At 39.0% G+C, this 27,926-nt stretch overlaps 1 protein-coding gene across 1 annotated transcript in view; it reads right to left on the reverse strand.

The window, feature by feature from the left end:
* Nucleotides 1-517: 517 nt before the first annotated feature.
* The window catches only part of Camta (Calmodulin-binding transcription activator), a 705,348-nt gene continuing 677,939 nt past the window's right edge, over nucleotides 518-27,926 (reverse strand). Inside the window, exons 27-29 of the mRNA XM_068226037.1 lie at nucleotides 27,594-27,668; nucleotides 5,457-5,612; nucleotides 518-650 (exon numbers count right to left, since the gene is read on the reverse strand). Coding sequence (XP_068082138.1) covers nucleotides 608-650; nucleotides 5,457-5,612; nucleotides 27,594-27,668 — 274 coding nt within the window. The 3' untranslated portion in view covers nucleotides 518-607. The remainder of the gene's footprint in view (nucleotides 651-5,456; nucleotides 5,613-27,593; nucleotides 27,669-27,926) is intronic.

Here is a 27,926-nt window from a genome sequence, read left to right on the forward strand (position 1 = left end):
TCTCCAAGGGCTATTTCAGTTGTGATGGCTCCTTTCACATTATCCATAACCATATCTCTTCTGTAACATTTGACCAGTAAGTAATATTCCTGAATGTTTCAATTATTTACAGAAAAACAAACAAAACTGGGCAAGAAGCCATCTTTATCATTATAATTTTTTTTTAGTATATTATTTTATATCACCATTATGCCCAGATTTACAAAAACAAAACTGTGCATTTCAAGGACAATTTATCAATTGCATGACAGTTTTTATAATCAATTTTAGCTAGTACTGCACCTTTCAGTATTGTGGAAATCAGAAGACATATGGTACTTGCTATGCAAGGAAACATTCTTGATCTGAAGCACATTCATGCTAAAGGCATACCTTGAAATTTATGCAGTAGCCTACTTGTTCACAGGTTAGCATGAAAGACTCCCACATTTCACAAACTTATAACCTGGTAACAGTAACATTCCAGGTCCATAGACTTGCCCAAATCATTACCATATTCTTGGTGAAGGTTAATTGAGGGTGCACAAATACAATGCTGGCATAACTTGGAAGACTTGCCATGATGTCAGATTCTTGATTCAAATCTCTTCATCAGTTGAAGGAAATATCAAGTTTTCTCTGATGCATCAATACTGTTTCTTTCATTATGCCTATGTGATAAAAGAAACATATTATTACATATGACATAAATGTACCTAAGTTTGGTACTAATAAGAAAGAGAAAATGAGAAATGTTAACATAGAACTCGGACACTAGGGAATGTTGACACCACCACAGTTTCCTAGAAAGACAAGGAATACCTGTAATATAGCAAAATAATAGTTGCATTTTTATCATCATACTCGACTTTTACCCAATTTATTGGGGTTGGCAATTGACATGGATGTGGCCCAGTTTTACAGCCAGATGGCCATCTGACACCAACGCTGTGAGTGAGGATGTATTAACTAGCAAAAAAGTAAATGAAGTGGTGGTTGGTAGTTTGGTGCATTGTAGGCCTATGTAGATGAAGAGTTAACAAACACCCATCCCTGATCCAAAGGAATTAACCATACATAATTAAAATCAAACCACGGGCCCTTTGAACCAAAGGCTAGTATGCTGGTAATTCAGCCAAGGAGCCAGAAAGCTGCATTTTTTTCTGTTTATCAGTATTTATTCTGGAATGCATAACCTTCATTTTTTAAAATTTGCTTTACATTGCACTGGCACAGATGGGTCTTATGGTGATAATGGGACAGGAAAGTGTTAGGAGCGGGAAGGCATCAACCGTGGCCTTGACTGATTTGTCTGGTGTGAAAATGGGGAACCACGGAAAACCATTTTCAGGGCTGCCGACTGCGGAGTTTGAAGCCACTACTCCCAAATGCAAGCAGACATTTACGTATCCCAAACAACGCAGCCACTTGCTTAGTCAAAATCTTTTGAAATCAATTATTAGCTCCCTGTTTTAGGAAATATCCTCCTTATTTTATTATTATTATTATTATTATTATTATTATTATTATTATTATTATTATTATTATTATTATTCCACTAGTGTAAATGTGAATTTGACCTCAAAATTAATGCTACAATGTATATAGGCTAAAATTTGTATTTTATGTACATGTCTTTTTAAATATTTAATTTACAGTTACATCATTTTAAGTCCAGGACCATGACTGAATGGTCAGCATAGTTGCCTTTTGTTCAGAGAGCCGGGACAAAGATTTTAACCTTAAATCGTTATTCCTCCTGGCTCAGGGACTGGGTGTTTGTACTGTCCCCAACATTCCTGCAACTTGCAAACCATAAACAATACTATCCTCCACCAGACAAACATGCTGTTCCTATACATTCGAGGGTGCGCCTTACAAGGACAGCACCAGGTGAGCCATTTATGTCCTTGGACACTCCTGGCACTAAAAGCCATATGACAAACAAACAAACAAACAAACAAACAAACAAACAAACAAACAAACAAACAAACAAACAAACAAACAAACAAATAAATAAATATAACCATAAACACAGAAAGTGCAAATGTCATGGAAGAGGCATGTGAGCCAAATGATTCTATTAGATATTGACCTACCAAGCTTACTGAAACATGTACACCAACCGACCCTATAAACCATATTTACGCCATTAATCACAGGGACCGGCCACAAAACAAGAGACATTATTAGCATTGCACATAACCTTAGTCAGTTTCACTCTGTTAAAGCTAAGGATCAGATATAACATAAAGATCAGATCATGCTTAGGCATCAAAATTCAAGGAAAAGAAATGATAATATTTGAAGACAGATGTACACAGGAATCACAGAAAGAGGCAAGAATACAGATGCCCAAATCCATTCTTGGAAGGTCTATTGCAAACAATAGGAAAATTCATTCATTCAGTTCTGAAGTAAGGTGATCATTACAATCAGAAATTAAAAAATTACTGACATTAGTTTGATTGAGATATAAACATTAATTTCTTGTACAAGAAACAGTATCTTCCCTCAATCATTTTAGTAGTTCACGTAGGTTCCAATAACAATTTTGTAAAGAATTAATATTTTGCAGAATGTAGGAGTTAAGACTCATTCAGAAGATTCATGTTTTGAATGCTTTTGTTGGATTTCAACAAAAAATACAATCCTGACAAAATCAGACAAACTAAAGTAAATACATACTTATTATTTAATTTCTCTAATTTATGGACATTTTATAATATCTTGTTTATATTTTTTCTCAAATCTATGTTCTTAAGGGTTGGCTGCTCTTTCCCCCGCAGTCCCTTCAATTGAAGCAAGGCATAAACTTACGACGAAACTCAAAAATCTTCAAAAGTAAGGCATCTCCAATAAGCCTGGATTACTTTCACTATTTTCCACAAACAGTAAGATATATGATTTATGTTACTGGTATATCCATTTACTGTTTCAGAACTCAACATTATACAAAGAGACTGGAAATTGAAAGATGTGGAAGTCAAACAGCAGTTTCAAGAGGAAATCAGAGCTAAAATACCAATAACAGACACAAAGAAAGGTAATGAAGAATGGAATGATTTTAAGGAAAGTCTGGTTGGTAGTGCAGATAAAATATGTGGAAGAACAAGCAGAAGAGTGAGAGAGAAAAGAACATCTTGGTGGAATGATAAAGTGAAAGAAGCCATAATGAAGAGGAATAAAGCCAAAAAACTTCTTGATGTGGCTAAGTCTGACAGAAGAATCAACAGTGACCAAATAGACAACAATAAATTGGAAGAGATAGCAAAGGAATATAGATACAGAAAGTTGGAAGTCAAGAGAATTGTACGGGAAGAAAAAGAGAAAAGTTGGAAAGAATTTACAACTAAACTGGAAGAAGACAGTAAAGGGAATATGAAAATGATATATGGAATAGTTAAAAGTAAAAGATCAGATAAAGTAGCAATTACAGCCCTGGAGACAGCAGATGGGAATATAGTTCGCAATATGAAAGATATCACGGATACAATGGGGCAGTATTTTGACAAGCTCCTAAATGGCCCTAAAGAGATCTCTGTTGAGGATGTAGGACAGAAAACAATAGAGGAAGATATCCCAATTACATGGACAGAAGTAGAGCAAGCTCTCCACAGGATGAGAAGTGGTAAGTCAGCAGGAGCTGATGAAATTACAGCTGACATGATTAAAGCTGCTGGTCCACCAGGAATACAGTGGCTGTATAGAGTTCTCAGAACAATATGGAAGGATAATGAAATACCTGAAGATTGGACAAAAGGGGTGATAGTTCCTATCTTTAAGAAAGGGAGTAGAAGGAAAAGTGAAAATTACAGAGGCATTACCCTCCTATCACACGGCCTTAAAATTATGGAGAAGATCATTGAAGCCAGAGTAAGGGATATACTAGAGCCTATCTTAGAAGAGGAACAACATCGTTTTAGGACTGGAAGAAGCACAACAGATCTGATATTTGCTTTGAGGATGTTGGCAGAGAAACACTGGGAAAGAGGAAAAGACCTAATTATTGTGTTTATGGACCTTGAAAAGGCGTATGATAATGTTCCTAGATCAACTATTTGGAAAAGTCTTAAAAAACTTGGTGTATCGGAGTACCTTATTAGGAAGATCCAAATGCTAGATAGTAATTGTAAAAGCTGTGTCAGAATTGGAGATGGTCACTCTGAATGGTTCAATACAACCAAAGGAGTACAACATGGAAGTGCCTTGTCACCACTTCTATTCATAGCAGTTATGGATACCATTTTAAAGGAACTAAAAGGAAAAGGTAATAAAGATCTTCAGGCTCTGGTGTTTGCAGACGATGTGGCAATATGGGATGAAACAGAGGAGGGAGTGCAAAATAATCTGAATGCATGGTGTAAGAAGTTTGATGACTATGGAATGAAATTGAACCCATCAAAAACAGTAGCATTAAAAATCAACAGACATTATACAGAATGCAACATAAAAATACAGGACCACCAAGTTGAAGTAGTACACCAATTCAGTTATTTAGGAAGCGTAATCGCTAGTAATAACAGAGCTGAGAGAGAAATAACAAACAGAGTAACCAAAGGCTCTAACTTTTACAGCATCGTTAGACACCTACTACCGAGCTCGATAGCTGCAGTCGCTTAAGTGCGGCCAGTATCCAGTATTCGGGAGATAGTAGGTTCGAACCCCACTGTCGGCAGCCCTGAAAATGGTTTTCCATGGTTTCCCATTTTCACACCAGGCAAATGCTGGGGCTGTACCTTAATTAAGGCCACGGCCGCTTCCTTCCCAATCCTATCCCTTTCCATTCCTATCGTCGCCGTAAGACCTATCTGTGTCGGTGCGACGTAAAACGACTAGCAAAAAAAAAAAAAAAGACACCTACTATGGGATCAGAAAGTCCCACAAAGAACAAAAATGACCCTGTACAAGTCATATTTCATTCCTATCCTTACATATTCTCTGGAAACCTGCACACTAACATCAAAGGATTATAGTAGGATTCAAGCCTGTGAAATGAAATTTCTTAGAACTGCCCTCCAAACGACCCGACTTGATCATGTGAAAAATGATGAGATCCGATCTAACCTAGGTCTAAATGAATTGATGGAGGAAAGACTTAGGTCATCTAGACTTAAATGGTTTGGGCATGTTAAACGAATGAATAGCACAAGGTTACCATGTGCTTATTTGGAAAAGAGAATAACAGGTAGAAGACCAGCTGGAAGACCAAGAAGAAGATGGATGGACCAACTGAGGGAAGACGTGGAGAGAAGAGGATGGAATTGGGAATCTGTCTTGGACAACGAAATGTTTTTGAATAGGAAACTTTGGAAGACGCTCGTTTTCAAACACCCTACCCGGCTCGCTGGAAGGGCAAACCGATGATGAACCGATGATGATGATTTCATCCGAGATGATCATAGCAGGTAAAAAAATTTATATAGCGTAAATCACTGTAAAAATTTATAACACAAGTTACCCATACTCAAACTCACCTGCTACTGGTAGCTAGCATGGTACCGCCGGCACTGCTACTTAGGTCTATGCTGCAGCAATCCAAACTGTCTGGACAGAGCAACCTTGGGGGGGCATCCACTGACAGGACCACCTGCCTCTCTCTTTCGGCTGCCAAAGCTCGTTCTCTCTGTAATCTATATGTCCAAGGGGAGTGGAATTAGAAAATAATAAGGTATTTTTAGTAGCATATTGACTAGAAGGGCCCCATAGATTTCAGAAAGATATAAGGAGTTACAAGAGAATCGAGATAATAAGGAATATATTATAAAGATGGCAAAAAATTCACTGTATTAAAAGCATATACTACATGAGCTAAAATGCAGCATGTACAACAAATAAAGAAATACCTTATGAAGTACTCAAACACTGTACAAAGAACTGATGACTCACAACTATACATAAAAAGTTCCACTGTATCATCATTTTATTCTACAGTTCTCCAGAACTATGCACATCAAGGTCAACAATCTGCTGTATCTTTTTAAGAGTATGAAACATAAATATCAAATCTTACAGTATGAATTACATATTCAACCCAATAAAATGAAAATACTGTAAGTTGTTTTAAAAGTTGACAAAATACACAAAATTAAATTATTTTTCTTTTGGAGAAATAGAAGGTATGGTACATTCTATGCCTGTATCTTCTGTAACAAACAAATTTAGCCCCCCGGAATGTGAACATACCTTTCACTACAGAAGGAACATTTGTTGAAAGCCTAACTAGTGTACAGAGTGTCCCACCCAACTCTCCGACCCCAAATATCTCTGAAATGAAACAAAATATGAAAATTTCAATTGGCCAGGAACGTACCCATGTCAGGGGTTCACACAATGAGAAGGTGTGCACAATCCATAAAGGTGAACAAGTAGCACTTCCAACGCCAAGTTGCGTTTTTTTAAATGGGACATGTATGCTTGTTCTAGCAAAATTAAAACTAGAGCTGCAATTGGTGATAACACACTTGGTTTCACATTTCTAAACCTCATATGTTCTGAAATGCGTGGCTGTTAGAGGATGACAATGGTGCCACCATTTCTGATGTAATGCACGTATTTCTGTGATCAGAGCAGGGGTTGCTTGCACTGGCCTGTAGCCTGCTGTAAACAAACCGATATCAGCTCGGCACGTTCTAGCTTCAGTGTACTAGTGTCTCCTGATCTGGTCTGCTGTCATACTGTACCGTAATTCACGTATGTTTCAGATATTGCTTTCCATATTGACACATTAAACCGTGTTTTTGTGGGGCGTGTAACAATTGCCGTCATCTAGTCGATATGCCGGCCTTCAGTAACGAAGAATACCTGGATATTATTTTAATTTACGGCGAATGTCACAGAAATGCAACCGCAGCTGTGGCATTGTACGCTGAACGCTACCCAGATCGACGGTGTCCTTCGCCTCGTACCATTGCCAACATTAGCACGAAACTCAGGGAAACAGGAAGCTGGGCTCCCACAAAGCGACAACATACAAAGACAGCAACTGGCACTGGAAACAAAATTGCTGTTCTGGCCCTGTAGCGCACAATCCTCAGGTGAGTGTCCGACAGATTGAACGAGGTTCTGGAATAAGCTGCAGTAGCGTGAGCAGAATTTTGCAAAGGCATTGGTTTCATCCGTTCCATATCTCACTGCACCGGGAACTGTATGGGACGGACTTTGAATCACGCATTGTATTCTGTCATTTTGCACTTCAGCAGTTGCAAGGTAATCCAGCATTCCTATGTAATACGTTGTTTACAGACAAAGTTTCATTTACAAATCATGGTCATGTGAATCAGCGGAACATGCACTGCTGGTCCGAGCAAAATCCCCACTGGATTCGCCAAGTTGTTCATCAACGACAGTGGAGTGTCAATGTTTGGTGCAGTATCACTGGTAACCATATTTTAGGTCCCTATTTTTAACAGGGCACATTAAACGGACAACGATATTCATCATTTCTGCAATACACTCTGCCCCTCCTCATGGAGGATGTGGGATTGGAAACGCATCTATCAATGTGGTTTCAGCATGATGGATGTCCCGCACATTCTGCACGAGTTTCCAGAGACGTTGTGGATGCAACATTTTCAAATAGATGGATAGAACGGGGAGGTCCTGTGCGATGGCCACCTTGGTTCCCAGACTTGACGCCATTATACTACTTTCTCTGGGGCACAGTGAAAGATAGTGTGTGTCAAGAACCGCCAATGACAGTAGAGGATATGCTACATCGTATTACTGCGGCGTGTGCAGCAATATCTGTAGAAACACTGCAATCCATGCAACACTCTCTTGTTACCAGATTCTAAGTGTATTGATGCAAACATAGGGCTCTTCGAACATCTGTTGAAGTGACACGGTTTCATTGGACAAGACGCTACTGGTGATTTGTGGGTGCAATTTCCATGCCAGATGTACTGCACAACAATGAAGTTTCTGAGGGCTGTAGGCCACTAGTTAATGTGTTTAGAAAAGCAGAACCAACTGTGTTATCACTAGTTGTAGCTCTAGTTGTCATTTTGCTAGAATAAACATACATGTTCCATTTAAAAAAGCACAACTTGGTGTTGGAGGTGTTATTTGTTTGCCTCTGTGAATTGTGCGTGCCTTCTCATTGTGCGAGCCCGTGACATGGGTACGTTCCTGGCCAATCGAAATTTTCATATTTTGTTTCATTTCAGAGATATTTGGGGTCGCAGAGATGGGTGGGACACCCTGTGTATATTACCCAGTTAATATTGAAAGTGAAGAGTGGTAGAAAAAAAGGTAGATGTCAATGGCAAGAACAATTTACAACCCTATTCCTAGCAAAATATATCCTCTCTAAAGAGGAAGTATCTTAGGTGAATGTCTATGTGCACGCATCTTAACATATTTCAAGTGAGCATGGCACTGAGCTCATTTTCAATACTCAATATTATATATTAATATATGTTTAATGGAAGTGAATGATTAAATAGTTGATTGTTTGAATGAATAAAAAAAATTCTATTTTAATTATAATCACTAATAGATTTTCTTTTTTAAACCAGATGTGAGAATATTTTTCTTCCCTCAGTACACACTGGTTTGAACAGTATACTGGCATGTTCATTTCAAATATCTATGTTTAACAGTGAGGCTTGAGTTACTGAGATTATGGTAATAGCATGTGCCCAACTAGAAATGATATAAGGATAACTTCTTTTTCATTATTTGATAAATATTTAATATGAATTGTGCCAGCTGCCGAGACCTATCATACTCCTCTGGGGCAATGATTAATGACTGACAGATGAAATAAAATGATAGTGGAGAGTGTTGCTGGAATGAAAGATGGCAGGGAAAACCGGAGTACCCAGAGAAAAACTTTACCCGCTTTCGCTTTGTCCAGCACAAGTCTCACATGGAGTGACCGGGATTTGAACCATGATATCCAGCAGTAAGAGGCTGGCGCGCTGCCGTCTGAGCTACGGAGGCTCATTTGAATCATTTGTACATAATGTTAATGGTTCTACATCCCAATAACTACCTACTTCTAGGAATTCTGGAGAACACTTGTACATACTATTGTGAATAGTAAAATAATGTATATATTTTCATTAGTTCATAAATACCAACCCTGCCATTCACCAGATACACAGCTCTAAACCTAGGATTTTACTCTTTTTTCCACCAGTAGTAATGCAAGTCAGTGAGTTCTACTTTAGACTTAGAGGGAGACAAAATAAAGTTTGCATTTTGCCCCACTGCACCTGACTCCATGCAACCCAAGGCCTGCAGTAGTAATCATGTTGCATAGGAAGCAGTTGTTGACAAGTGACGATATTTCCAAAATTCTGAAAGTGAGAGTGAAAGTGAGCCAGAAATGTGAAATTAAGAAGAATTGTTTTCAAGTAGCAGTACAGTAGCACATCCAAGAAAAGCATCACTGAATCAGAAAATTCTGAAAGTGAAGAATGCAATGGAGTAACGGCCAGTTTTGAGTGAAAAATTTAAAAGCGAACAGAGAAAATGGGAAGGAAAGGTAGCAAACCACAAAAGTCTTCATTATCTGGGACTAGTGGTATAGCTCCGGTAATACTCGTGCAATTCTGTGATCCATAAAAGAGCCTTATTTAACCACTACAAATGCAATATATGTCTCACGGCTATGTATAATCGCTCAAAAAAGAGAGCGAGCTCACGGTATTTTAACTTCCTTGCATTTAAAATTTTATCAGACTTAATTTTAATATTATAAAAATATAATTCACTTCCCATGTAGATACAAACCCAATGGATACCCGCAACAAACATTATATACACAGGACGTCCCATTTATCTTGACCATCCACAATAACTCCGTACCTGAACTCCAAATGAAAATTGTTTCACATAAAAGTTATATAACTGGAAATGGGAAACAATAGTCCTAGAGAGTAAGCCTTATAAGCATTATTATTAGTGAGATATGAGTGTTAACATCAGGTTCTTAAGTGGCACTATGTATTTATTGGTCAAAAGTTCAGTGAAGTTCATCAAGACCTATTCAAAAATGTATTGTAATATATAAATTTCATAATATGAACATTAAATATGACACAGAAAGCGGGATTTCTACTGCTCATTTGTAGTACTATCCATACGGGTACTGCAAGGTACACCAATTTTTCTGGTATCGCCTGCTGAAGATCATTATAAGCATGCACAGTAAGTTACTTCATGCTGCATGTTCTCTGGAGTTGTCTGAGTATCTTGTTAGACAGCGCCTCTTAGATATCCCCAAACAAAGAAGTCCAGGGGGAAAAGGTCAGGGCACTGAGCAGGCAACTTAATTGGTCCTCCATGACCGATCCATCTACCAGGATATTTTTGGTGCAGAACACAACATGCACACATGGTATTATGTGCAGAGCATCCATCATGCCAGCACCATGTTATCATTCTGTTCCTTAGATGTACCTCTTCCAGAAGACCGGGAAGAATTGCTTGTATGAAAGTGGCATACTCCTTGCCATTTCAGTCACCATTAAATAAGGCCATATAACCTTATTGTTAGCCATCTCACATCTCCACTGATGATGTCGAAGCCATCGTGGATTCTCAACAGCCTAATAATGTATGTTCCTTGTATTCACTTGGCTTGAGTTTAAGAACGAATATCCATTGGTTAAAATAATGTTAATTTTATTGTTTTTGGGTCTGACTAATTACTTTTGATGCTTTTCAGAGACGCCGAAGTGGCAGAATTCCGTCCCACAGGAGTTCTTTTACGGCCAGTAAATCTGCCGACACGAGGCTGACATATTTGAGCACCTTCAAATATCTCCGGACTGAGCCAGGATCGACCCGTGGAGGTTTTCTTGCCTGTTCCCCTATCGGGCGCGTACGAGGTGGCGGATAGGGGGGCCCTCCGGACTTGTCTGGAAGGTCAGAGGGAAATAAAATACCCTCTTGCGGATGAAAAACCGGTATTGCCAGAAAATGTCTTGAGGCAGTGTGACTGTTACTAGCCCAAGCCAAGGCTTGGAAGTGGAAACCACGCCCACACATGCTAGAGAGGCATCCATGTTACCTCCGTATGGGTGATAGGGTGGTTCACGTGAAGTGAGTGCTGGTGATTGAGGTGAAAGCTCACTGCAGTGTGCTGGAACCAACACATCACTTTGCTCCACATAGCCTGAACGAGCCACGGGTTGGGAACGAGGCGAACCCAACCTAGGAGGAACCCATGGCTGTGAACACAGGTCATGGGAATGCCAAGTGGGAACCACGTGAGTAGGTCTACTGAAAGTAGAAGAAACCTGGTCGGGTTCGGGCCAGGGGCGGACTGCTGGATGGACGGTTGAGGGATGTGGTGCCTGCTACAGAGAGCCTGAGTTGCAGGAGGACAATGACTGGCAGAATGCCTCATCACAGATAGTGAGAAAGCCTCTCAGGACACTAGAAGGGGAAAAAAACCCTACGCTATATGGAACCATGGACATTCCAAATGAACCACCTAAACAAATACCAAGGGAAGCTATGGAAGCTCCAGGAAAGCAGGTCCAGTGGCAGGCCCAAGAGGAGAATATGGAGACAGAAGTTCCAGGAGGGCAGGCTGAATCCAAATCTGAAGAAGAAACAGAAGAAGCAACAGGAAAGCAGACTTCTGGATAAAAGGAAACAGGAGATTTCACTGAGAAAGACCTGAAGATATTGGCATCGAAACTAAATAGGATGCATATAGATAGACCACCTTGCACAAGTCCCTCCTATAAGGAAAAGAAGAAGGCGAGGAAAGAAGCCAAGGTAGCGGCTGGGACTTGGGTGGAGAAGAAGCCAAGGAACAGGGACTGGCGCGATGCTATGCCAATAACTATGCCCAAAAGGCCAAGGTCGGAGGAAAGCACGCCGTCAAGTTCGGCTACAAAACCACCCTCCAAGAAATAGAAGGAAGAAAAAGTCATGTCCTTTTCGGAAAGACTATCCTCAGTTAAGGTCGCAATAATACCAAAGACCTTCCCAGATATAAAACTCAAGGTGGAAGACGTGACTGAATTGTCATCTGCTCTGATAGCACAAATGAAGCCGATATAACATTGGAAATACCCAGAACATGTCTTCTTGTGAACAGGAAACTAAAATGTCTTATGTTGCAGGAACACTGTTCACGGGACTTAACCGTGGCCGAGATTAAACTTGGAAATTGGGAGGGACCCAGAGAAATAACCATAGACTATGCAATCTCCCATATGATTCAACCAATCTGTCCCCATCAGAAGAAGTTGAGAACTTAATTTGCAATGCAAAGAGGAAGGGTTAACACCTAGTCCTTGGAGCAGATGCAAATTCACACCACATGGCATGGGGCAGCATGAACTGCAATGCAAGAGGTGTCTTTACTAGAGTTTATTATTGGAACTGAGTTGACGATACTAAACCTAGGAAACAAGCCTACATTTATAAATAAAAATCGTAGAGAGGTAATAGATATTACATGTTGCTTAAGTCACATCATGCGCGAATTAATGATATACTCAGGTTTTAAACTACGAAAGTCCCCCTAAAAGAAGGTGTCATTGGACCCACGTCTTTTAATGTTACAATGGTAGCGAAAATTGAAGAAGATCCATTTTGGTTTTAGACATTCTAGACTCCACATAGTTAGGACTGATCATGTTCTAAAAAGTGCACTTTATCACTAGTTTCCACCATTAACCTTCATTTGTTCTCTCCATATATTTTAGATGTTTTCTAGTGTGTTCATTTTAAGATGTCATGATTTTAAAAAGGTTATGAATTGTAAACTTTATATCTTACAAGGATTGTTAAGGTCCAAAACCAATGACTTTAAGGTTGAGTTAAGGCTAATGATACCCGTAATAGAGGGTGAAACATGTACCTAATAAGACTCCATAATATTGTGACCATTCGTGAGCAGAAATCAGTGAAGCAACAGAAGTCCTTATTATGTAATGTTATGTAAATTTTTGTCTTGTCATCATTTTAGGTAAACAAAAAAATTTTTTTAAATGAAGAATTTGTGCAAAGCAAATTATTGTATGAAGCTTTCTTATTTAAAAATTATTATATATTTAGGCATATGAAGAAATGGACTATGAAGAAGATGTATGTTCTGTTACATTTCCTGAATTAAATTGTATTATTTTGTTAACTATGGAAAGGGATGTGGAAATTTTATACACGACTTGTGAGGCAGGGTGTGCCACGTGTAAGTGGCCCTTCCTGTTGTTTTGTAATATCCGCGAAGATGCAAATTCTGCAGAAAGCATAATTATAGAATATCATTGTCATTGGTCAAAAGTACAAGTGTTTTTATTGGCCAGTATATTAGGATTTTTAAAAGGTGAATGTGGCAAACTGGAGTGTTGCTATTGGTAATTTGTAATCACTCTATTTCCTGTTTGTGGCTCCTCGCGTGTGCGAGTCACTTGGTCCGCGTCTTTTGATTTGGAGCACTGGAGCAGACGGAAGCATTTCGTCCGTCCGTTCCACAATGGTCTTTGGCCGCCAAAGGTAAGCGCTTTGATTTTTGCCTTATGCTATTTAAATGTTTCGGAAAATTCTCACTTAATGTAAATTCAGTAATTATGTAGAAGTTCATCTCGTGTGCCGGAGTTTCCTCTAGTTTTCCACATTTTCCAAAATAGAGCATTTATATGACTTAGCATTTATGCTAGTCCGCAACATTGTTTTATGAGGCAGACCTTCTTTTCTAACTCTAGTTGTAATTGTAGTAACTGTAACACTTTCTTGAATTGTGTAATTAATTTTGTTTTGTTCGAGGTTGCCTCCTTTCATTCTGTAAATTCTGGATCTCTATGTCAAAGTTTGTTCGTGACTGAAGAGCTTAATTGTTTCCCTTATACTTCTTTGTTTTGTATTTCAAGTATCAGTTAATCCGCAGTTCATTTATGCACTAATTTATAATTGTATGTTCATTTTCTTAATAATTATTTGTCTGTTGGGTGTATTATTGTAAGTCTTTTCTCCCCCATAACGTTATACGTTTCCATAGACCTTGTAGGGTTCCAAACACCTTCCACTATCCTTTCTTAGTTGTCATTTTTAGGCCTGTAAGTGTTCCCTGTATTTGGTTTAATTTTGCATATCGAAAGATACTCGTCATGTTTCCATGTTCTGATGTGAATACACTGCCACTGCGTTATTTACAATTTCCTTAGGCATATTATTAGGTATTATATTATTTACTACTGGTATTACTTTATTCTTACATTATTATTATTATTATTAATATTCTTACATCATTATTATTATTATTATTATTATTATTATTATTATTTTGTGTAAGCATAATTGTCCCGGTACAGTTACAATATTATGTAAAAGTTTGTTTGAAATAATACCCCAACTTCTTAGAATTCTCGAAACAAATAAAGTAATTGTATTGGCAAAGAAAAAACCTCCATTCTCCAATCAGATGACAGTTTCTCCTTCTACTAGGTCAACTTCCTCCACCCCTCCTTTGTTACACAACGGAACCCAGCCAGTCACCACTCACAGGTATCTAACCAGATTAAAAACGCACACATCTGAAAACAAGTAACAGCAAGGATGGCCGCTGAGGATGAGAGGGGAGAGTACATGTTCTCTTATAATAACAGTTAGTATTTTTCTGCTAGCAGTTTCAAGTGGTCACTGATATATTTTTGCGTTCATTACAGACCTTTTTTTATATGACGCAAGATCTTGTCGCATTTGACATCTTTTTACTGACCATTTTTTCAAGCCTTGCCTTTGAGAGGTTCCCTCTCTCCCATATAGTTAAAACTTTGCCGGGATTTTAGCATGAAGATTTTTTAATGCAACAAGTGCTATGCAATAAGTTTTTACTCTCTACAAACTACAAGATATTGGAAGAACTTTCTTAAAGGGAAAATATACCAATTTTACTTGTGAACTGATTTTTAGTGGGTAAAATGATTTTATTGTAGCAATTACAAATTTTTTCTTTCTTTCTTATATTTGTTGATTTTTATTTCTAGCCAGACTATGCCTGAAGATGTCCTGGACTTCAGGACAAAACATGTCCTGTGTGTTAATGTGACTTAGTAAACAAATAAATAAAGTGTATTTTTTATTGAGTAGGTGGACTCTCAAATGTCTAAATTCTTTGCAAGACCTGATATTTGCCATCAGAAAGCTAATCAAGAAGCACTGGAAATATGGTAAGAACTTAGTGATAGTTTTTATGGAAATCGAGAAGGCCTACGACAGTGTGCCTAGAGAGATAATCTGGGAATGCCTAGAAGGTATAGGTATGCCAAACATCTTGATCAGTAAAGTATAGCTTCTCTATCAAAAGTGCTTAAGCTGTGTCCAAGTAGGGGATGGAAGATCAGATTGCTTTGAAACCAAATGAGGAGTCTAGCAGGAAGTGCCTTGTCACCTCTCCTGTTCGTCACTGTTATGGATCGGATCATAGTCTATCAAAGGACATTGCAAAGAGCCTAACACTCTTATATTTACAGATAATGTTCTGATCTGGGGAGAAAATGAAGCGGAAGTACAGGAGAAACTAATTCTTTGGAATGGCAAGTTTAAACATCAGTAAAACAAAAACTGTTGAAATGACTATCAACAGGAAAGGCACAGATTCAAACATTTTCCTGGAGGGATTTCTATGGTAGTCTGTTTCTAACTTCAAATACCTTGGAAATTATCATTTCAAACGAAAACACAGTAAACCAAGAAATACTCAACCTCTCAGCATGGGAGGACTTTCACTACCTAGCTACCCTGTGCTGTGGGAGGAGTATAGCACCAAGCATGCTATGAATGCAGGCTTTTAGTTAATCGAGCATAGCTGACAAAGGGTTAAATGAATTTTACCAACATTTTCAGTTTGTTATTAATGCATAAACACACATACAGCATAAGATACCAGAATTATCTAAGGTCAGTGCAGTGGAGGAATCTTGTAATACTTTCAAATTGAACAAGGGATATGGTTGAACCAAATATAGGAGTAGCTAGGGCCAGTTTTTTGAGATATAGGTTTTTTACTGTGCTTATTAACATATAAACTACAAAAACACATACATTTCCTACACATTACCTGGTACCCATTAATTTACCCTCTATCGGTAAAAGAAATAACAGACCATGTGACCGCAAGTGATGTTAAGCATAAATATCTGCCTGTTCTACCACCATCTTTACGAACTCAACAATAGAAAACAACTGAAAAATGCTCATAGGATATAAGCATTTCTTTGCAGTATTCTGAGGCCCATAATCTGTCATGAATTGCCCTCTTTGCCCTCCGTAATTATCCATGTCTTCCCAAACAAACCCACCATTGATAACATTATGGACGATACATTCCCGCGTATCACAAGCAACATTGCTGTCATCATCACTACTTTTACTCTCAGAGTCTATATCCTAGTCCTCGTTTAACAAAATGGAACTTTCTGTATCATTATTTGCTACATCATCATTAATTCTCGCATCTGCGATTATGAAAAAATGTTTAGCTGCTATGGTGTCAACAACAGAACTTGTTGCTTTTTCAGATGTGATATATCGTACGTAATTGATTAAAACTCAATAGATATACACATCAAATGAAAGCTTGATGCTTTGTCTATGGATATTTCTCATTACATTTGTAATAGTTCAAAAACTGTTCGCTAGATAGAAGCAGAAAGCAGAAGCTGCTATGTGCATGCAATGCACATCACTCCATGACAGAGAGCATTAGGGAGTTGACGTGCAGTGTACGGCAGTCCACGCTGAACACTTAGTAAGACTCAGGAAGCTTCTCAATTTCTTTTTCAAGTGTGAGAAATCTACTCTGGGATGATAAAATACCCCAGAAAGCAAAACTGACCACGTTTTATACCTACTTCATTCCAATTCTCACATATGGACTCGAAACATGTACCCTGCATAACAAGGCAAATAGTAAAAACCAATCGACAGAAATGAAAATCATCAAAACAATGCACCAAAAGATCACGAAGGGCAAGATTAGAAATGAAGCAAAAAGGAAGGAGGCTGGCATCAAAATACCTGTTACCAAGTTTTTAGGAAGAAACAGGCTACAATGGTTTGGACATGTTATAAGGATGGATGGAACAAGAACAGCAAGGAATTACTTTGACAGAGAAGTTAAAGGAGAGAGGTCAGTTGGGAGACCAAGGAATCGATGGATACACACAGTGAAATTAGAGATCAGCAAGAGGAATGCAAAGTGGGAGGACATACAGGAACAGAAACTATACTTTGACAGGAAGAAGTGGTGAGCACACCACACCTGGGAAACTGGAGCTGGAAAATGATGATGATGATGATGATGATGATGATGATGATGATGATGATGATGATGATGATGATGTAAGAGTTCTTGTACACTGGTGCAATTGCAATGTCAAGTATTTCCTTTGGTTTTTTTCTTTTTTTTTCACTGACAGATAAGTCTCTTATGGCGACGGGGTAGATTTGCCTGGTGTGAAAATGGGATAATGTTAAACATGGGCAATAGCTTCCTTCTTCTGCTGACTGACTACATGCAATGTTGGAGACATTCATACAGTGTGGTCTCTTGTAGTGAGTGTTTAAAATGTTCAGGACAATAGATCAACCTGCTGACTGTGAAATATGGTCCGTGATTGATTTCTTCAATGCACAGAACATTAAACCTGCTCACATTCATTGCCAGTGTGAGAGGTGTCTGATGAAAGTGTAATGATGAATGGAATGGTGAGGAAATGGGTTTGAATGTTCAATGAAGGTCGTTAACATGTGCATTACATCACATGGTGCAGCCAACCATCTGTCATCACAGATGATTCAGTGTGTACGGTTGAGGCGAACGTTTGTAAGGACAAATGGTACACAATTGTGTCACTCTCTTTGCTTTCAGTGGCTTTCATCATAGGCAGCAGCATTCTATGATGAAGGGACACAAACATCCGTGCCCTCTTATTACAAGTGCTTTAATAATGATGGTGACTATGAAGAGAAGTAGTTTAACATGTGTAGAATGCAAGGAAAAGAAAATGCTTTCACAATAATGTCCTCTCTCCTTGAAAAATTGTTGATATTTAAAATACGTGACTCTTACTGAAACTTTACATATCATTAAAATTTTACTAAAATGCTTTAGCCAGTATGAAAGGAGAAAATAAAGAAAATACATAAGGCTGGAAAGAAGGAAGCCTGAATATTGTTGTGATAACTGGAAGAAGATAACAAAGGAATCTGAAAGTGCCACATTAACTTCAAACGTAAAAGAGGAGTCAGAGGGTTGAGTGTACAAATAAAATGCAAAATTCAAAGTCATCCCTTCACAGGTCAAGAAGCCCCATGGAAGAGTGGAAGGTAAGGGACTCTGCTATCCAGAATTTTGGCACTAAGCATAATAGAGGACTTATACACAGCCCCATTTGCCCCAGCCTAATTCTCACGTAGATTGAGTGAACCTCAATATCGTCTAGCTTTCCAGAAGTGGAAGTCTTGATTCTAAATTTCTTGACATTCTGACAAAGAAATGAACCCAACTCCTTCCAGGTGAACAGAGCACAACATCGCTGCCTCAGCAATGCATCCTCCATACTGATAGTGGACAGAAACATAAAGCTTCATGTTCATAAGTAGTACCTCACAGAGATACTCGAGCATCAATCTCACAATTTGCATAAAAATGATACCTACATTGCTTAGTAAATACATCTACAAACTTCAAAACACGTCTATACATAGAAATTATCTGTGAAATCAGGCAACATGACTGAGTGATCAGCATCCTGGATTTCAGTTCTCAAGGTTCAATGTCCAGCTGGGTAAAGGGATTTTAATCTTTAACAGTTAATCTCCTTGGTTTGGGGACTGGTTATTCATGCTGTCCCCCCATATTTCTGCACATTACACACCATACACAATACTACGGACAGATCTTCCATCACACTAATTTGTACGTTTTGATACAAAATACATGCTGCTCACCCTTATTAGAAGGGCTTCACTAGGCTAGCAATAGACACACATAATAATAAAATAATAATAATAATAATAATAATAATAATAATAATAATAATAATAATAATAATAATAATACCCGTGTGGGAATTTACTGGTTACCTCCATCGGGCGCATCCCATTGGAATTGGGAAGCTCGCTGGCTCTGCCGCCAGCAGAGTCAGAGGGTAGTAGGGAAATAAAATACCACCGTGAAAAAAAAAAACTGGTCCCTTGCCAGGGTTATGGCGAAGACTGGTAAATGACCAGAAGCTAGAAAACATCTTGAGGCAACCTCTAGGGCTAACAACCCTAGTTGTAAAAGGATGGGTACCCGTCCAAAGCAAAGTCAAGTCAAAAAGCATGATGGCACAACATTTCAAGAAACATACCCCAGGGGGTAAATCTTCGGATAAATCCCTCGTCGTAAATGCCACGGCGCACGAGTCTCATTCGGATTCTGGGGGAGACTCGACATCATGCAAGAGACGAGTCGGAGCGTCTCGGTGTACCCCGAAGAGTCAAAAACTCAGGCCAAAATCTAAAACCTTTCTAGCAACTTTCAACATAAATTCACTTACACAAACTGGCAAGCTGAAAACCCTCACCAAAGCTCTTCACGAAAATCAGATATCCATAATGGCCCTACAGGAAACAAGGTACCCAGATGAAGAGATTTTTGAATCCGAAGGCTACCGATTTTTCAAGAGCAAAGCGCAAAGAGGAATCCTCAATGGAGCTGTGATCCTTGGAACCGCGTTTGCTGTTAGAACCAAGATCCTTAAATCGGTTGCAAATTTCGAACCTGTGAATGACAGATTGTCTATACTCACAATTAAATGCGCGAACAAAACCTACGCCCTAGTTAACGACCATGCTCCTACAAACGATAAGAACAAGTCTGATCCAGACGAAGTTGATAATTTCTGGAACCTACTGGATGAAAAATTAAACAAACTCCCTAAACACCATGTCAAGCTTCTTTTGGGTGACTTCAATGCCCAACTAGGTCATGAACAGAAGTACAAGAAAGTTATAGGAAATTACCCTGCTCACAAAAGAATCAATCCCAACGGCAAAAGACTGGTGTCCATTTGCGAAAATCACAACCTGCAGGTCATGTCGACACACTTTCGCCATCTACCCAGAAAGCAAATGACTTGGCGTTCTCCCGTCCAAGCTCTCGGAGAGTTCCAAATTGATCACGTTGCAATCTCCAGGAGAAACAGCCCTGAGATTATGAATGTCAAGGTAAAGAAAGGCATCAATGTGGCCTCAGATCATTATATGTCTCTTATCAAATTCAAACCAATTCCCGCAAACACAAGGAAGACAACCAAACAGATCACACGCTTCGACAACGATAAACTTCGGCAAAGGGTCGAGGAGTTCCAGGAGAAGGCTAGACCAAATGACTGTGACTTTAAACAACGCCAAAAGTCTCCTTGTTGAGGCTGCCAAAGACGTTGCAGAAATCAAGAGAAGCAAAAAGCATGCCTGGTGGAATAGTACCTGCGAATTAGTCCTCCAAGAAAGACTCAATGCATGGAAACAGTACTACTCTACGAAATCAGAAAATGATTGGGAAACCTACAAAACCCAATGTGCCCAAGCAGCTAGGGTGTTCAGAACTGAGAAACATAAATACGAAAAATCTCTCATTGAAAAGATAGAACAAAACTTTAGGAAGAATGAAAGCAGAGAGTACTACAGAGCCTTCAAATGCAAACTCACTGGCTATAAACCACCATCTCTATGCTTTGAGCGAAAGGACGGCACACTGGCGACGTCAAATGAAGAAAATTGCAGCATTCTGGCAGATTACTTCAAGAATTTACTTAATTGCTCTAAACCGCAAAGCGCCATTGAGACCAAGGAACCCTTACTCAGGTACCCAGATTCCAGACCACCCGACAGAGATGAAATCAATCGCCACATTGCCCATCTCAAAAATAACAAAGCGCCGGGTGAAGACTCAGTAGTAGCAGAACTATGGAAATATGACCCAGAGGAATCACTTGATATCTTGCAAAAGCAAATAGAAGAAATTTGGAACAAGGAGACCCTACCCGAAGATTGGAAAATAGCTTTGATCCATCCACTACACAAAAAAGGCAGCATGAAGAACATCAACAACTACAGAGGAATATCTTTGCTACCCGTGACTTACAAAATTCTATCACTTGCCATCCTGGAGCGTTTGGAAGCACAAGTCGAACATCAAATAGGTGAATACCAAGGAGGGTTCAGAAAAGGTCACTCAACAGCTGAAAAGATCCAAAATCTCAAAACGTTCATCAGATATTGTGCACTAAGGTCCAAGCAGTATGTGTCTGTCTTTGTGGACTTTAAGAAAGCGTATGACTCCATTGACCGGGAAGTCCTGCTAAACATCTTAAATGAATTTGGAGTTGATTTGAAACTGCTGGCATTAATTAGAGCCACCCTGACCGATACAAAATCCAAGGTGAAGTTCCACGGATGTCTCTCGCATTCCTTTGACATCAAAACAGGAGTCCGACAAGGTGACGGGCTATCCCCGATACTCTTCAACTGTGTTCTTGAAAAGATCATCAGAACCTGGCGGGTGAGATTACAGGAAACCAACTACAGTCCATTGAGAATAGGAACCAAATCCAAGGGGATCGCAACAGACTGCTTAGCATTTGCCGATGATATTGCTGTTCTCTCAAACGACATAGAAACCGCTAGAGCTCAAGTTGAAATTTTAAAGGAAATTGCCGAACAAACTGGTTTGCAGATATCGTTTGAGAAAACAGAAGTAATGACTAACATCAAAGAGGCTCCACCAAAACTCCATACAAAATACGGGGACATCACCCGAGTAGACAAATTCAAATACCTGGGTGAGATCATCATGAAAAATGGACTGGACAAAGAAGCACTTCAGGAGCGAGTACGCAAACTGGAAATAGCCTACCAAACATCCCGCACAATCTACAACAAAAAATGCCTTTCCCAAAACACCAAGATACGTCACTATGAAACGGTTCTGAAGCCAGTAGTTCTATATGCAGCCGAAACCCTGTCTCTAAATGCCAACAAAGGACTCCTTCAAGAACTGGAGAAAAGAGAACGCAAAATTGTGAGAGGAATCTTGGGATCAAAGTACAAAAATGGAATCCATCAAAAGAGATCCAACAAGGAAGTCTACAGCAAAATAGAGAAAATTACCGACACAATCAGAAGAAGACGGGCACGATTTTACGGTCATCTGAAAAGAATGGATGAAAGAACGTTAACTAAAGAAATCTTTCACTTTTTTGATTCAAACCCCAAAACCACAATTCCCTGGTTTAGAAATATCAAAGAAGACATGCAAATGCTACATATCTCAGATGAAGACGCCCTTAACAGAGATCTCTTCCGCAAGAAAATATTGATGAACGGGCTAAACTGAGACGAGCAACCGTCCCCTTGGGCAGAGGAGCGTAAGCAGGCCCACTCACAATGAGGGAAATTTGGGCTCTAAAGAAGGCCAAGTTCAGTGTCAAATGCAACAAGACTTAACGTGGTCCTTGATGGCCCCAGCGAATTATATATATATAATAATAATAATTTCTTTTCGAGAAAATGAGGTTACATTGCTACTTCCAGGTACATGATTCGAATTGACAGAATCACTGTATCAAGTGAAGATCGAAGTAGAAGAAGGGAATAATGAAAATTTACTGTTATCAGACCATCGGGCGTATCTTTTCTTTTGTTTGACTGTGTTAGAATACAGTAACGAAGTACCGTATTATTCAATTAAATTCTTTATTCACCCCCCCCCCCCCAGGCACTTAACACCGTGTTGAAAGGGTCTTGGCCTGCCCAGAGACCACTGCTCAGCCCGAAGGCCTGCAGATCACGAGGGGCCGTGTGGTTAGCATGACGCATCCTCTCGGCCGTTATGCTGGGCTTTTGAGACTGGGGCCGGCATCTCACCATCAGATAGCTCCTCAATTCTAATCACGTAGGCTGAGTGGACCTCAAACCAGCCCTCAGGTCGAAAGAAATATCCCTGACTTGGCCGGGAATCAAACCCAGGGCCTCCGGGCGAGAGGCAGGCATGCTACCCCTACACCACAGGGCCAGCAATTCAATTCTTTATTACTGACATTTATTCATCCACTTCCACTCATTGCCTCTTTCATCTTCACCACTACCTTTGTTCTTTCTACACTGTTTCTCATCCATGGAATGGCACCATAAGACATCATCATAGAGGAAGACATTCAAGAGCATACATTTTGTGGGTGAAGTCATAGCAGTAGTGTTCTGGGACAAAGACTGAGTGTTGCTTATGGACTGTATAGAGGGGTAGGAAATTGCACATGCTTTTCATAATATTTCCCAGAAAATAAAAATTATTCTGAAAATTCCTATGAAAAATGCATAGTCTGGCATTACATACATAAAGAAAATATTACATGCTATGAAAATAATTTGAATTTTGAGTCATGTATAACCTTCACATAAAAAACTGGGACACAGACACAAGGAGAAGAGAAGAAAAAGGCAGGAATAGGGCTGAGATCCCACTCACCGTGTTGGCTGGAGTAACATCCCACACACTGAGACAGCATTAGAGAGAGGAGGAAGGATAATGTTAGCATCTCAAATTATTCTTATAAATCCCATAGTATTGAAAAATGTACTAAAAACAGGAAGTGTCTCCTATCCATTATACATTCTTAGTATACAGGTATTTCAAAAGTGAAAGGACATAACGTCCAATTTTGTAGTAACATTTGCAACACCCATGGATGCCGTATCTGAACCTTATAAAGACAATTATAGCAAACATGGGAGAAAATCACATTGAATCAAAAATTGGTTCAATAATGATCTAAGGTAAATAAATGTGGTCTCAAACTTAATAGAAAAATCTGCTACAGTAAACAAAGAGATGGTACAATAAAATGTAGTCTAAAACAAGATAATGATACAGTTAATACATTTTTAATTCTGTACAAATATAACCTGGTTTATCAAAATTACTTCTTAGCTGCAGATTAATTATTCCACATCTCAGAAGAGACAAATTTGGATTTGAGAAACTAATATAGAAACATTTATGAAAAATAAGTGCAGTATGAGTTCAACCTTCCTGTCTGATAACTAATCTAATTAGAAATGAGTGTAACATGTGTTTGGTGATTACTGAAGGGAATTTAGAAATATACACATATATTGCTTTCTATTTTTAGTGTAACAAGAACTCACCAGTATTGCTCCGAATTCACTGCAGTCTACAGGGTTATTGTACAACCCTGTTTAGAATTAATACTGGTCCATTATTCCTGCATTCTTAATTAGAGCATATAGTGATAGTTTGGTGTTTAAAGAAGCCATCTTGGTCATCGGTCAGTCCCAATACTGAGTCAATGATAATATTCTCAAATACATTGTACCTCTTGCAGGGTATATGATGGGTAGTTTCTATTTACTAATTGAAAATCTGCATTCCAGGTTGGTCTTGAGAATTCCCACTTTAAGTGCTTCTTCACAGGGATGTTACTAAGGATCTTAATCAAATTCCACTGCACTTTAGTAGTGTTTTAGTTGTTTTCCTGCATAGCCCTTAACTGCACCATCATGAAGGAGTATGCATGGTGGATCGGTGTGAGGCAGTGATGTGATTCAAGTACCTCTGTGTGCACATGCCTGTGGCTCAAATGAGTTGCAATAGATTGCTGTATCATGAGCAGTATAGAGTCAATAAGGCCATGAATCATGTCCTGAGGAATTGCAGACCATGCTTGCTTCACCATGAGGGTCAATTCATCCACAGTTCAGGATGGATGGACAGAGTTGTGTAGACATCCAACTGTCATGTCCCACACATGTTCAATAGGGGTCACAATTTGTCCAGGAACCTCTCAGCCCATTGTAAAAGCATGCTGTCTTTCAAGAGCTTCCTGGACATGTCTGCAGTAACAGGGCACACACTGTCCTGCTGAAACACCTCATATTCAATGGTCGCCATCAGAGGAACAAACAATGGATTGACAACACAGTCCACATAGCACTGAGCAGTCATTGTTCCCTCAACACTCACTAATGGGGATTTCAAATGAAAGCCAATAGCTCCCCAGACTGTAATGCCCAGATTTGGCCCAATATGCCTCTCAATTTCAAGACTGGCATGGCACATCTCCTCAGTCTGCCATCAATCACAATTTCAAAGATCATTTGGGCCAAGACAAAAACATGATTCGTCACTGAAGATGATACTATAACATTCATCAGACCAGCATGACCATTCCAGACACCAGGTCAACCTCACATAATGATCTTTTGGGGTCAGTGGAACACGGGAGGCACCCGGATGATAACCAATTGTTTGTTGTGTAACATGTGGTGCCACAGTAGCTCAAATTTCTGCTGTTGTTGCTGAGTCATCTGTTCAGGATATCCGAATGATGCAATGATCCTCCCACATTGTTGTCCATCGGGTTGGTCCTATCTCTGAGCATGTTGCTTCCTCTAACCATAGCTAATCATACACAATCTGCCATAGATGCATTTCAGCTAACACATGCAGTTACACCCTGCAATGATTACCCACTCTCAACCAGTGACAACTGTTGATATCTTGCTTGTACCGATGGGCGAGGCATGTTTCAGAAGAAAACACTTCAAGTGGCTGCACCTCACAGACTACACTTCAACTTACCCCTAATGTGCTTCGTATACAGGAGGTGGTTCATACGTGACCAATCAGGTGGTCAGGGGGCAGGGGATGTACAATTCAGGTGGCCTGAAACCAGTATCATTTGCATACCTAGCTGGCACCTTTCCACATCTCCAATATAAGCACTGTAACTCTTTCTTTTGCAGATGTGCAATTTCCATTTTTCCTGCTGTAGTTTTCCATATTTACTACTGGTGGTTCCTTTCCACCTTTAGAAGAGTTTGTCTCTGGCCACTTAGGTATTACAAGAGCTGGCTCATTCTGGTGTGCACATGCATATATAAACGAAGTATGAATTATTATTCAACACACTTGTTATCTTCCAGGCTCGTAAGTCATGGCTTATTTTTTTTAAGAGATCTATATTTTACCAATCATATGGTCAACTTTCAAATAACCATTTGACTGATTTCTTTTACCTGGGTGGAGGCATAAGTGTTTTACTGGGAGTCCATCTTGTACATCAAACAGAGCAATGGGCAGGCTACGCCTAGTTTCTAGAATAGGTATTGAGAAAATTGGCAGTATGTGGTTTGCATCACATAGCTGGAACTTGCATTCAGGAGATGTTGGGTTTGAACTCCACTGTCTGCAGCCCTGAAGATAATTTTCTGTGGCTTCCCATTTTCACACCAGGCAAATGCAGGGGTTGTACCTTGATTAAGGCCATGGTTGCTTCCTTCCCCTTCATAACCCTGCCCTATCCCATCATCACCATAAAACCAGTCTGTGTAGCTGCAACCTAAAACAGATAGCAAGTTTCTTGAGTATCCTTAAGTATTAGAAACATTTCCCTGTTTAATTATAGGCTTTCCTCCTTGCCTTACAAGTTTCATATATTTAATAACACTAGTATGATTTTTATCACGTGTAATAAGTTTCATGTATGCAAGCATGGCTATTACATATGATAGCTGCACTCAATTTTAATTTTTTTCTAAATTGGTAATTCTATTCTCAGCTGAAATAAATTTGTCTGCCTGATTTAGGCCATAATAATACTTGTGTTCCTTCATTCTTCTGTTTTTGTCTTCGTTTCTACATATACCATCACAGAGAGGTAAGGAAGACAGTTAATTCCAGTGCTAGGGAGAAGATTCAATAGATCCTTAGCTATACATCACAGCTGACCTATTTCTGTAATGATAGTGAGGGTAATATTAATGTTATAATGCATAGGAACTTTGCTCAGCTGGTCACTAATATATAAAATCATCTTCCTTAAGTAGTATGTATGCTGAGAATCTCCCAAAAATTCACATGAAATGCTAGGAAAATACTCTGTTTATTTTGTTTATTTACTGTAGGCCTAGATATTGAGCTGACGTAAATTCACATTTAAAAAAGTAATATCTACTAAGGCTGGACTGTAAGAATAATAGGTGAAGAATGGTACCTATCACCTAACAACCAAAAAGATAACACAATTTTGCATTGGATGCTAGTAATAAATGCCTAAATAATAAATTTAAATTAGTGGAGACAGGAAAGAGATACATGAAATCTAAATCATTAATGGAATAAATCAGACAAGGCTTCAGTGCAAAATTCTGCAAGCAATGAAGCAAACCCTCAAGCCATTATAGTGGAAACTTAAGAATTAGACCTTTAATATGTGGTAGTTTTGAGGGGACAGAACCAAGATTTAAAAATAGAAACAGGGAAGCTTTACTTTTAACACATGAAAAGAAATTTTACAGTAATAATCTAAACACTGAATGTACTGTATAACAGAACGTATTAAGAATTAGGAATTGTATTAAAATGGATTGTAATGTAAAATGTATTGTCATCTTAAGAATGTGGATAGAAATTTTGGAAAATTCAAATGGCATTTTCCAACACAGTATATGATACTCAAAGATAAAATAAGGTACAAGTGCTCTGCAGCTTCACAAACTGATATGCACAAATAAAAGCACTTTCTGAATTCAACATACAAGATATTGCGACCTAGTAACTAAAAGAAACTTACTTGTTTTTGGACTGCCTCATGAATTGCTGGATTTTTCTTGCAGCCTGGTGTTGGCGTCTCTGAGAATATGTACGCCTGCAGAAAGTCAGCATTAATAGGCACTTCAGAGATAAATATAACTCCACAGAAGCAATGATAAAACATGTTTACACATATAGAAATATTACACAAAACTCAAACATTTGGCTAAAAATCTTTTTTTCCCTGGTTGCTTTACGTTGCACCGACACAGATAGGTCATATGGCGATGATGGGATAGGGGTAGGAGTGGTAAGGAAGCGGCCGTGGCCTTAATTAAAAATAAAGGTACAGCCCCAGAATTTGCCTGGTGTG

This window comes from Anabrus simplex, chromosome 2, assembly GCF_040414725.1.
Source record: "Anabrus simplex isolate iqAnaSimp1 chromosome 2, ASM4041472v1, whole genome shotgun sequence".
NCBI classification, from domain to species: Eukaryota; Metazoa; Arthropoda; class Insecta; order Orthoptera; family Tettigoniidae; genus Anabrus; species Anabrus simplex.